Consider the following 11,315-nt stretch of genomic DNA (forward strand, 5'->3'; position numbering starts at 1 on the left):
CCGGGCTGGCAAGCAGGCAGGTAACGGAGAAGCGCTCCCAGGTGAGCGGGCAAGCTGGTCCAAAGACAGACTGACCGGAGTAGTAAAGCAGACCGTCGGACCTCAGACAAGCAGGCAGGTAGCTGATATGCGCTCCCAGGTGAGCGGGCAGGCTGGTCCTTAGACAGACTGACAGGAGTAGTAAGGCAGACCGTCGGACCTCAGACTGGCAGACAGGTAACAAGTATTCAGGCAGGAAACAGGCAGGTAACTGGCAGGAATCAGGCAGGTAACTGGCAGGTAACTGGCAACGGGACCTGAGGGCTGAAGCACAGGTGAGACACAGGTGCAAACAACATTGCTCGGGCACCTCCATTTTGGAGGAGGTGCCTTTTATATGATGAAGTCCTCCGGCCATTGGCCGGGGACTCTTTAGGGCGGCGCGCGCGGCCCCTTTAAGAGGAGGGGAGCGCGCGCGCGCGCGCCCAAAGCACAGGGGCCGGGAAGGAGCGCGCGCCGAGAGCAGAGCAGGGGGAGGACGCCGGGACGGAGCGCGCGCTGACAGCAGAGCGGGGAGAGGACGCCGGGCACGGAACAGAGCGGTGAGGGGAGCAGCGTCCCTGCCTAGCAGAGGGCAGGGACGCCAGCGCTACAGTACCCCCCCCTTTAGGCCCCCCCTTTTTTAGGCCAGACAGAAATTTAGCTAGGATGAGAGGGGCATGGATGTTCTCCCGGGGCTCCCACGTTCTCTCCTCAGGACCAAACCCCCTCCAATCTACCAGAAAAAAGGTCTTTCCTCTTACCCTTTTGCTGGCAAGAATGTTCTCTACCTCAAACTTGTCCTCAGCAGAAACCAGAGCAGAAGGCGTACCTGTAGACTTAGAAAAAGAGTTAAGTACCACAGGTTTGAGGAGAGATACATGGAAGGAGTTAGGGATCCGTAAGTTGGCCGGGAGTTTCAATTTATAGGCTACCGGGTTGATCTGACCGATGACCACCAGTGGGCCGATGAACCGAGACCCTAACTTATAGGAAGGGATCTTGAGTCGGACATATTTGGACGAGAGCCAGACTTTATCCCCAGGACGGAATTGAGGAGGGTCCATCGCTAAATGCTGCCAGGGGGCAGCAGGTACTGGCAGAGGAAGAAGGCGGCCGGCCGACAGGTGTCTCGGAACTTTGTTGCGGGCGCAGGACACACAGGCAGAAACAAAGTCCATAACATCCTTGTGCAGGTTAGGCCACCAGTAGTGTCGGGTAATAAGCTGGAGGGTCTTTTTCCGACCGGCGTGGTCAGCTAGTTTAGACGAATGACCCCAGTGTAGGATTCTCTCCCGATCAGGTACCGATACGAACGTCTTACCAGGAGGGAGACAATTTAGACTCACGGGAGCCACCTGCATTACTCTGGCGGGATCGATGGGGCAGTCACATGGTCTATGAGGTGGTGATGTCTCTGCCTCCTCCTTAACAAAGACATCAGCACTAGACCAATAAGGAATCGGAAGTCCAGGTAGATTAGCTGGGATAGGAGAGGGGCGGACGGAATGGACGGGAACCAGGCAGGTTTTATGACAGGCCTGTCCCCAGTGAAGGACTTCTCCGGTTTGCCAGTCAAGCACGGGTGCATGTCTCTGGAGCCAAGGCAGACCTAGCAAGAGGGCGTGAGGGAGATCAGGCAGAACGTGAAAGGAGATACTCTCTGAATGCAGCATTCCCACCTGCAGAGTAATGGATTCGGTGATGAATTGGATGGGGCGAGGTAAGAGGCCCCCATCCACGGCAACAACAGACAAGGGTACAGCCAGAGGTTTGGTGGGGATGCGGAATTTCTCCACCAGGGACTGTGAAATAAGATTTCCGGCTGCTCCAGAGTCAAGTTGGGCTAGTTCGGAATAACGATTCTCCCCGCAGATGATTGAGACTGACAACAGCAGGGATGGAGAGGATTTATTTTTGTCTAGATCGACCCCTCTGAGTGAACCTAGATACAGGCGTTCTCCCGACCTCTCCGGGCAGGCACGGATCAGATGCTCCTTACTGCCACAGTAGAAGCAGCTCCCCTCGGCACGGCGGAAATCCTGACGGGATTTGACCATCTTGGTCTGGTCGACCTGCATAGGCTCAGGAGAGTGTACCTGTGGAGAAACGGAAGGAATGACGGGTTCCTGGAAAGTAGGAGCTAGACGTGGAATCCTTCTCTCACGGGTGACCTCTTTGGCACGCTCCTGGAACCGTAGGTCAATCCGGGTGGCAAGGGTTATTAGATCATCGAGAGTGGTAGGAATGTCCCGACCAGCAAGTTCATCTTTAATACGGCCGGACAGACCCTCCCAGAAGACGGATACCAGAGCTTCGTTATCCCAGGCCAGCTCCGAGGCAAGGGTGCGGAACCGTATGGCATATTGACCCACGGTGAGGCTTCCCTGACGGAGGCGTAGCAGAGATGATGCGGATGAGGTCCTCCGTCCGGGTTCGTCGAAGGCTTTCCGGAAAGCCGTGAGAAAGGCAGGCAAGTCGGACACCAGGGGGTCTCCTCTCTCCCATAGAGGATTTAGCCAGGCCAGGGCCTCCCCGGTGAGATGGGACATGATAAAGGCAATTTTGGCTCGGTCGGAGTTAAACTGGTGGGATAATAGTTCAAAATGCAGGGTGCACTGATTTATGAAGCCCCGAGCCAGGACGGAGTCGCCTCCGAAGCGAGGAGGTGCAGAGAGCCGGGGTCCGGAAAAGGATACCATGGTACTGGCGGAGGTTGTTGGTGGATCAGACAGAGTGTTCAGGCGAGTATTAACATTCCGCAGGTGACCCAGGATGGTCTCCTGTTGGGACCTCTGACGGGACAGTTCAAGACAGAGGTCCGAGAGCGAGGGAGCTTGGGTGCCACCGGGTTCCATGGCCCGAGCAAACTGTAACGGGTCCGGGAGGCGGAACCTCTGAGCTACTATACAAGGGGGCGGCCCTTGTAAGGGAGCGGGTGGCAGTCTCTGGATGAACGGACAGGGAGATACGGCAAGTGATCAGGGCAGTCTCTGGGTGAACGGACAGGGAGATACGGCAAGTGATCAGGGCAGTCTCTGGGTAAGGGGTAGGTACGACCTGTGATGGCAGAGCCTCCGGGTAGGCTAGCAGGCAGATGGTAGATGGGTGCTCCCAGGTGAGCAAGCGAGAGTCTCTGGAATAGCAGGTGGTCACGGCACGAGACGGCGGAGCCTCAGGGCTGGCAGGCAGGCGGGTAACGGAGAAGCGCTCCCAGGTGAGCGGGCAAGAGTCTCTGGAATAGCTGGTGGTCACCGCACGTGACAACGGGACCTCCGGGCTGGCAAGCAGGCAGGTAACGGAGAAGCGCTCCCAGGTGAGCGGGCAAGCTGGTCCAAAGACAGACTGACCGGAGTAGTAAAGCAGACCGTCGGACCTCAGACAAGCAGGCAGGTAGCTGATATGCGCTCCCAGGTGAGCGGGCAGGCTGGTCCTTAGACAGACTGACAGGAGTAGTAAGGCAGACCGTCGGACCTCAGACTGGCAGACAGGTAACAAGTATTCAGGCAGGAAACAGGCAGGTAACTGGCAGGAATCAGGCAGGTAACTGGCAGGTAACTGGCAACGGGACCTGAGGGCTGAAGCACAGGTGAGACACAGGTGCAAACAACATTGCTCGGGCACCTCCATTTTGGAGGAGGTGCCTTTTATATGATGAAGTCCTCCGGCCATTGGCCGGGGACTCTTTAGGGCGGCGCGCGCGGCCCCTTTAAGAGGAGGGGAGCGCGCGCGCGCCCAAAGCACAGGGGCCGGGAAGGAGCGCGCGCCGAGAGCAGAGCAGGGGGAGGACGCCGGGACGGAGCGCGCGCTGACAGCAGAGCGGGGAGAGGACGCCGGGCACGGAACAGAGCGGTGAGGGGAGCAGCGTCCCTGCCTAGCAGAGGGCAGGGACGCCAGCGCTACAGAGGTCAGTATAGATGGACTAATAGACCAAGTCCCACACACTGCTAGAAGCCCAAATATTTTTTCAGAGCTAGATGCAGATAAAAATTATTTTTAATTTTCAACCTGATGGAGGTCAGTATAGATGGACTAATAGACCAAGTCCCACACACTGCTAGAAGCCCAAATATTTTTTCAGAGCTAGATGCAGAAACAAATTATATTCAATTTGCAAACTGATGCAGGTCAGTATAGATGGACTAATAGAATGATGCTATTCCCAAAAGGTTTTACTTCACTAGGTGCAGTAAAAAAATTGGTATTCTATACACAGGTGGTGTAGCTTGCAACACAGATAGGCTACTCCACTGACTAGCACACTCTGCAATAGGCCAAAAAGGATTAGCTTTGCTAGATTTAGCCAAATGCTGTGAAAAAAACTTGCACAGCACTGGCACAGACATGCCTGGCAAAAACTGATAGGAACTGATGTAACTTAGTCCTGAAAAGGACTGCAATTACAATTAGTCTTTACTCCCAACCTATCTATTTAAGAGCACAGACCTGCCTGATAAAAGTCGTAGGAAATGCTGTAACCTAGTCCTTAAAAGGACTGCAATCACAACTATTCCCTACTCCCAAGCTATCTGTAGATTTGTGCGAAAATTGGCTTGAAATTAATAAGGTATAGCGCACACAGCAACAGCGGTGCCGTCTAACACGCAGCTGCAGCAGTGAGAAAATGGTGGCGACGGGGAAAATGGCTGGGTCTTATAGGGCAAGGACATGTGACATACACTGCCAATGACACATGCCCTTGCTTGTGTGAAAAAAAGCAGTTCGCTCCGTGTGTGCTCTGCTGATAGGCTGACAGATTGCACCTCCCCACTGTAAATGCGGGAAAGAGAAAAAAAAAATGGAGATCTTCATTATTCCTGCAGAGATCCATCCCCTGCACCTCCCCCCGCCCCGCTGTACACTCAAACTGCGTATTAACATTAATTTTCAGCATTACTGAGAAAAAATCCAGTTATGATTTTGGTGCACGAACAGTTATCGAGCATAACCTCGAACAGCCAATTTTTTTTCAAATCGTTCGTGTTCGCCGAACGGCTCGAACACCGCCCAAAACAGCTCGAATTTGAGATTGGCGAACAGTTCGAGTTGAACAACACTCATCTCTAGTACCCAGGACAGCTCCAGCTCTGCTACATCGAGATGACAGACTGGACCGCAGCAGAAAGCTGCCATCCAGCCTGTCATCCCGCAGACACTGAGAAGCGCAGGCATGCTTTCGCTCCTCAGTGTCTGGCTGTGACGGCATCCAGATGAGCCGACAATGAACTCAGCTCACCTCATGCACGTCACTGACAGCGTGGGAAAATTCTCCTGCGCTCAGCGCTTCAGCAGGAGAATTCTCTTACGCTCACCGCATGCGCAAGAGAATTCTCCCACGCTGTCAGTGACGTGCATGAGGTGAGCTGAGTTCATTGTTGGCTCATCTGGATGCCGTCACAGCCAGACACTGAGGAGCGCAAGCCTGCCTGCGCTTCTCAGTGTCTGCGGGATGACAGGCTGGATGGCAGCTTTCTGCTGCGTTCCAGCCTGTCATCTCGATGTAGCAGAGCTGGAGCTGTCCTGGGAACCATCGAAAGGTATGGATGATGTTGCTTTATTATTTTTCTTTCATTGCAGGAGATCGTTGGCTTCAGCTGGAATGAGTGTGATGGTAAGTATGGTTTAATTTAGAACAATAAAGAATTGTGCATTTATTTCAATTAAAGGACTTTATTTTGGGTGTTGTATTTTTTTTTAACTTTGACTATGGGGTTAGTAATGGGGGTGTCTTATAGACTCCTCTCCATTACTAAACTGGGCTTGATGTCAGCTGGCATTATAAGCTGACATCAACCCCAGCCATATTACTCCACTGCCACCGCTACAGGGCAGTGGGAAGAGCGAGGCTAAGTGCCAGAATTGGCACATCCTATGGATGCCCCATTTCTGGGGCGGCTGACGGCTGGTGTTTCTAACCTGGGAGGGGGCCAATATTCATGGCACACTTCCTGGGCTATTAATATCAGCCCCCAGCTGTCTGCCTAGCCTTTGCTAGCTATTAAAATAGGGGGGACCCCACGTCATTTTTTTGGGGGGGTCCCCCATTTTAATAGCTAGTAAAGGCTAGGTATTCAGCTGGGGGCTGATATTAGTAGCCTGGGAAGCTCCATGGGTATTACCCCCTTCCCAGGCATCAAATATCTGCCCCAGCCGTCTGCTTAACCTCAGCTAGAGACTAAAATTATGGGGAACCCCACGCCAATTTTTTTTTTAATAAATCCTTTATTTTAACACTAAATGACAAGTACAGTAACCAACACTGTCACTGTTCTTCTTATATATGTGACTGACATGTTTCTATCTATCTAATCTATGTGTGATGCTCTATCTTTCTGTTCTAAATTGTCGGGTACCTCTGCTGAATTGCCGGCCGGCTTTTTTAAAGAGACGGTGCATGAAAACACTATTATTTTTTTAAATAAATCCTTTACACTAAATGACAAGTAAGTAAGCAACACTGTCCCTGTACTTCTTATATATGTGACTGACATGTTTCTATCTATTTAAGCTATGTGTGATGTTCTATTCTTTCTGTTATAAATTGTCGGGTACCGCTGCTGAATTGCTGGCCGGCTTTTTTAAAGAGACGGTGCACGAAAACACTTATTTTTTTAAATAAATCCTTTACACTAAATGACAAGTACAGTAATCAACACTATCACTGTACTTCTTATATATGTGGCTGAAATGTTTCTATCTATCTAATCTATGTGTGATGCTTTTTTCTTTCTGTTCTAAACTGTCGGGTACCGGTATATGCCGCTGATGAATTGCCGGCTTTTCATGTTTCACTGTGAGCACTGTTCCCATCGATTTGGGCAACCACCTCCCCCAATACATTCTACATTATTGTTAGTTGTTTTCCTTCATGTAGAATTAACCTACAAGGAAAGAAAAGGTTTATTTTCATTCCGATATTTGTGTCCCATTGACTTGCATTGGTTTCCGGTATCGGAATCGGCGATATCCGATACTTTTTGAGTATCGGCCCGATCAAATCCGATCCGATATTTCCTGATATCGGAAGGTATCGCTCAACACTAATTATCGCACTTTACTCCTCTTTGGTCAGACCTCATCTGGAATACTGTGTCCAGTTTTGAGCACCACATTTTAAAAAAGACATCGACAAACTGGAGCAAGTTCAGAGAAGAGTGACCAGAATGGTGACCGGTCTGCAAACCATGTCCTATGAGGAACGGTTACAGGATTTGGGAATGTTTAGCTTGCAAAAAAGAAGACTGAGAGGAGACTTAATTGCTGTCTACAAATATCTCAAGGGCTGTCACATTGTAGAAAGATCATCTTTATTCTCATTTGCACAAGGAAAGACTAGAAGCAATGGGATGAAACTGAATGGGAGGAGACACAGATTAGATATTAGAAAAAACTTTTTGACAGTTAGGCTGATCAATAAGTGGAACAGGCGGCCACGAGAGGTGGTGAGTTTCCCTTCAATGGACGTCTTCAAACAGAGGCTGGACAGACATCTGTCTGGGATGATTTAGTGAATCCTGCTTTGAGCAGGGGGTTGGACCAGATGACCCAGGAGATCCCCTCCAACTCTACCATTCTATGATTCTATGACCCCTCCTGACCATAAGAGTTTATACTCTACATGAGAGAAAGCGAGAACCCCACTGACCATAAGAGCTTACACTCTTCATAAGAGAGAGAAAGGAGTCCCCTGACCATAAGAGCTTGCACTCTACAGGAGATAGAGACTTACCAAGTGACTCTGGAGACGGAAAACAACTCTGCCATGCAAGCTGTGTTTCACGGAGAACTGCTTATCTGTGATGATTCAGGTACTGACCAATACTGTGCAGTGCAGCTGCAGGGCGTTACGGGGAGGCCCACATGGCAACACAAAGAAACCTTACCTTGCTCTCTGCTTGAGCAGTGTAAGAAATGGAGTCAGGCAAGTTTTTTGTTTGCGAAACACAAATCGAATCTCAAAATGTTTTAATTCTCATGAAACAGTGAATTCCCAAAAAATTAATCTCAAACTCGATCCTCCATGGATCAGTCTGCTCATCTCAAGTCATCATTTTTCAGTTGAGTAGCAGTCTGCAACTTTAGGGGAACCTGTCACATTTTTCTGTTACCTGTCAAACAATTGACATCTTTATCCCTATTAGTGTTCATAATTAGAAATCTATCAATATGGAAAAGGTAAATGGGAAAGCCGCAGCTCATGACTATGTTGCACCTTTGATGCAAACCACACTGCAGCAAATGAGCCGTATATCTGGGCAAGATAGAGCAGAATGACACCTAACAGGTATACTGTTGAGATAAATCTGCCTGCAAATACTGAATAGGTCGAAATGTATAGGTCTACGATAAACTGAATTTATCGGACATGACTAGCTTCATGCCATAACTGTAGAAAAAAGACATGGACTGCACATCCCAATATTCATACTTTCATCTAATGCTGCTAGGTAAAAATTTACAAACTGAACATGAGGTTCTTAGTATAACATTCTGATCACACTTTATGAAGTCCTATGATCTCCACTTCGCACAGTCTGATCAGAATGTTATGCTAAGGACCTCATGTTCAGTTTGTAAATTTTTGCCTAGCAGCATTAGATGAAAGTATGAATATTGGGATGTGTGGTCCATGTCTTTTTTATACAGTTTTGGCTTATAGCATACTGTCCCTTCTTTTTTTTGTTTTACTTGGCCAGCACTCCTCCCATTTGACCAAGATGTTTTTAAATTAGCAGGAGACTGCAAGAGGGGTTTCGCCAATTTGTGCTCTCAGTTCACGTTCTGAGAGCCTGTGGAAGGTGAGCTTTTTACATCTGTTCACCTGGTGTTAGTGCTGTGTGATGGCCATTGTTGCTGGGGTTTTGTGCCTGTGGGGCGGCATGAGCTGGAGTCATGGAGAATGTTTATCAAGGTAATGGTCCAATGAACCTATTCTGTTTATGGAGAAATTAATGGAAAGATGCTTGCAAAACTGATCCACAGTGCGAAACACTGTTATTCCCTCTTCAGGGATGTTAGTCTTACTCTACAAACTCATACCCTGTACTATGTATATCAGAATGCATCAATGTTGCCCAAATTTTTAGCCTCTGTGTTAAACACATAATAAAAATCCTTTATTTAATGTGTTTGTCTCTTGAAGGCTATTCATTTGTGGATCAGCACAAATTAGGGAAAATATGTTTATTGGTGGGACAAATATGTTTATTGGTGGGGCAGATGCCTCCACTCTAGGCAAAAGTTGGGTTTCAAACTTTTGTCTTGGGTTTTACTTTAAGATCTTAATCTTCTTCTAAAGCTTAAACTAAATACAAATAGAGATTAAAAAAACTAGAAAAGAAATAGAAAAGGAAACTAATAGAAAATTGTATGACTTTTTTATGAGACAACAAATAATTTTTGGGAATGAACCAAGAATATTCCTTTAAATAAACAAATTGATAACTTATTTATGAAATTGTGAGTTTTGTACAATATGCTTACAGATTTAAATGGAAGAATTAAATGAGACCCATGTAACAGAATTCATACTTTTAGGGATCACTGATCTCCCTCACTTAGAAGTTTTACTCTTCGTTACTTTTCTTCTATTCTACCTCCTAAGCTTTATTGGCAATTTAAGCATTGTAACATTGGTTATTTCTGATCGTAGTCTTCACACTCCAATGTACTTTCTATTGGGAAACCTTTCTTTTTTGGATTTCTTCTACGCCACCACAACCGTCCCCAAGTTGTTGGCCTGTTTAGTTTTTGAAGACAAAATAATATCTTTCGAAGGTTGCATAGTCCAGCTCCACATGTTTCATTTTCTGGGAAGTACGGAGGCCATGCTTCTTGCATCGATGTCTTACGACCGATATGTTGCCATTTGTAACCCACTGAGGTACCATGTCCTTATGGCAAAGGCTGCATGTTTGCAACTAACCTTCACGTCCTGGCTTGTTGGTTTTTTATATTCCTTGACCCATACAATTTTGACTTCCAGGCTTCCTTTCTGCAACTTGAACAAAATAACACATTTTTACTGTGATATAAAACCTCTGTTGAAGTTGGCATGTACCGACACACATATTAACGAGAGCTTGGTCAATATACTTACAGGTTCTGTAGCTCTAGGTACATTCCTTTTAATTATTATCTCCTATCTCTTTATTGCAACCCATCTCCAGAATATGCGGTCAGAGCATGGTAGAAGTAAAGCCCTCTCCACCTGCACGTCCCACCTTACTGTCGTTTTTTTGTATTATGGAACTGCTTTCTGCACATATTTGAGACCAGCGACTAAGGATTCCCTGGAGCAAGACAGACTGACTGCAATCCTCTTCACGGTGATCACACCAGCATTAAATCCCATTATCTATGCTCTAAGAAATAAAGATGTGAAAAGAGGTTTTAGGAAATTGTTTTTGGAAAGTCTAGGACTTCCAACAGTCAACGGATATTGACCTTCTATGGACATACTACACTATCTTCAGCAGGACACATTAACTATAAAGGAGCAGCAATTTTGGCCAAATTTGATCATGTTAGCCAACTCTCTAATTTTCTTCAAGTTTTGAAGTCTAGTAAAAAAAATTAAACATGCTTATGTAAATGTAGGGGTTCGTGTTTGCTGTTCTTGTTGAATTATTCTTGTTTCATAGTTATCACATATTTTGGGGTAGCTTATATTTTCTAAGTATTAATCTTAAAGTGCCATGGCAATGAATGAAAGATTATCCAAACTTCAGCCAATAAACTGAAAATTCATTTTACTAGGACCTGTACTTATAGGCAGCCATTGTTAGACCCTTAGCCGCCATAGCAAATTATATCCCCCTAGAAAAAAATTCAGGACGTATTTGTTAAAAGGGTCGAATGCCGCACACAGCACGCAAAGAGTATGGCAGAGGTTTAATTCAAGATTTGGTTTCTACACGAAGGGAGTGTTAATTTAAGTAACACAACAATAAAACAGTAAAATCGGACAATAAACTATTGTGGTTTAACTATAACACGGAAAGGATGAACAATACGGCGCAGTCCCAAAAGTTCAGGCTGAATAAGAGAAGGTAGATTACTGAAGGCTTGCACTTATCTGTCCTTTAGAGATAACTACGTCCGTCTTCAGACACTCACTCCGGAGGGTGTCCGTCTTCTGGCGGCAGTGGGCGGTCTCGGGTCTCACCCACTGGGACCCCAGTTGTTTGACCACACGACAGCAGTTACAACTCCTTTAAGAGCCGTAGCAAGCTCCTCCGGCGTACAACAAACTGCGTTAGGATCACTAATCCCGGGTGCGTCCTCACTAGTGTTGA

The 11,315-nt window shown here is 47.2% G+C and overlaps 1 protein-coding gene across 1 annotated transcript; it reads left to right on the forward strand.

The window, feature by feature from the left end:
- The first annotated feature begins 9,509 nt into the window (after positions 1-9,509).
- Positions 9,510-10,463, forward strand: LOC141155442 (olfactory receptor 12D1-like). Its single transcript, XM_073642306.1, has one exon. The coding sequence runs from the start codon at positions 9,510-9,512 to the stop codon at positions 10,461-10,463; it is 954 nt and encodes a 317-aa protein (XP_073498407.1).
- The last annotated feature ends 852 nt before the right edge of the window (positions 10,464-11,315 follow it).

This window comes from Phyllobates terribilis, unplaced genomic scaffold, assembly GCF_046119375.1.
Source record: "Phyllobates terribilis strain yellow unplaced genomic scaffold, ASM4611937v1 Scaffold_7__3_contigs__length_470593459, whole genome shotgun sequence".
In the NCBI taxonomy this organism is placed as follows: domain Eukaryota; kingdom Metazoa; phylum Chordata; class Amphibia; order Anura; family Dendrobatidae; genus Phyllobates; species Phyllobates terribilis.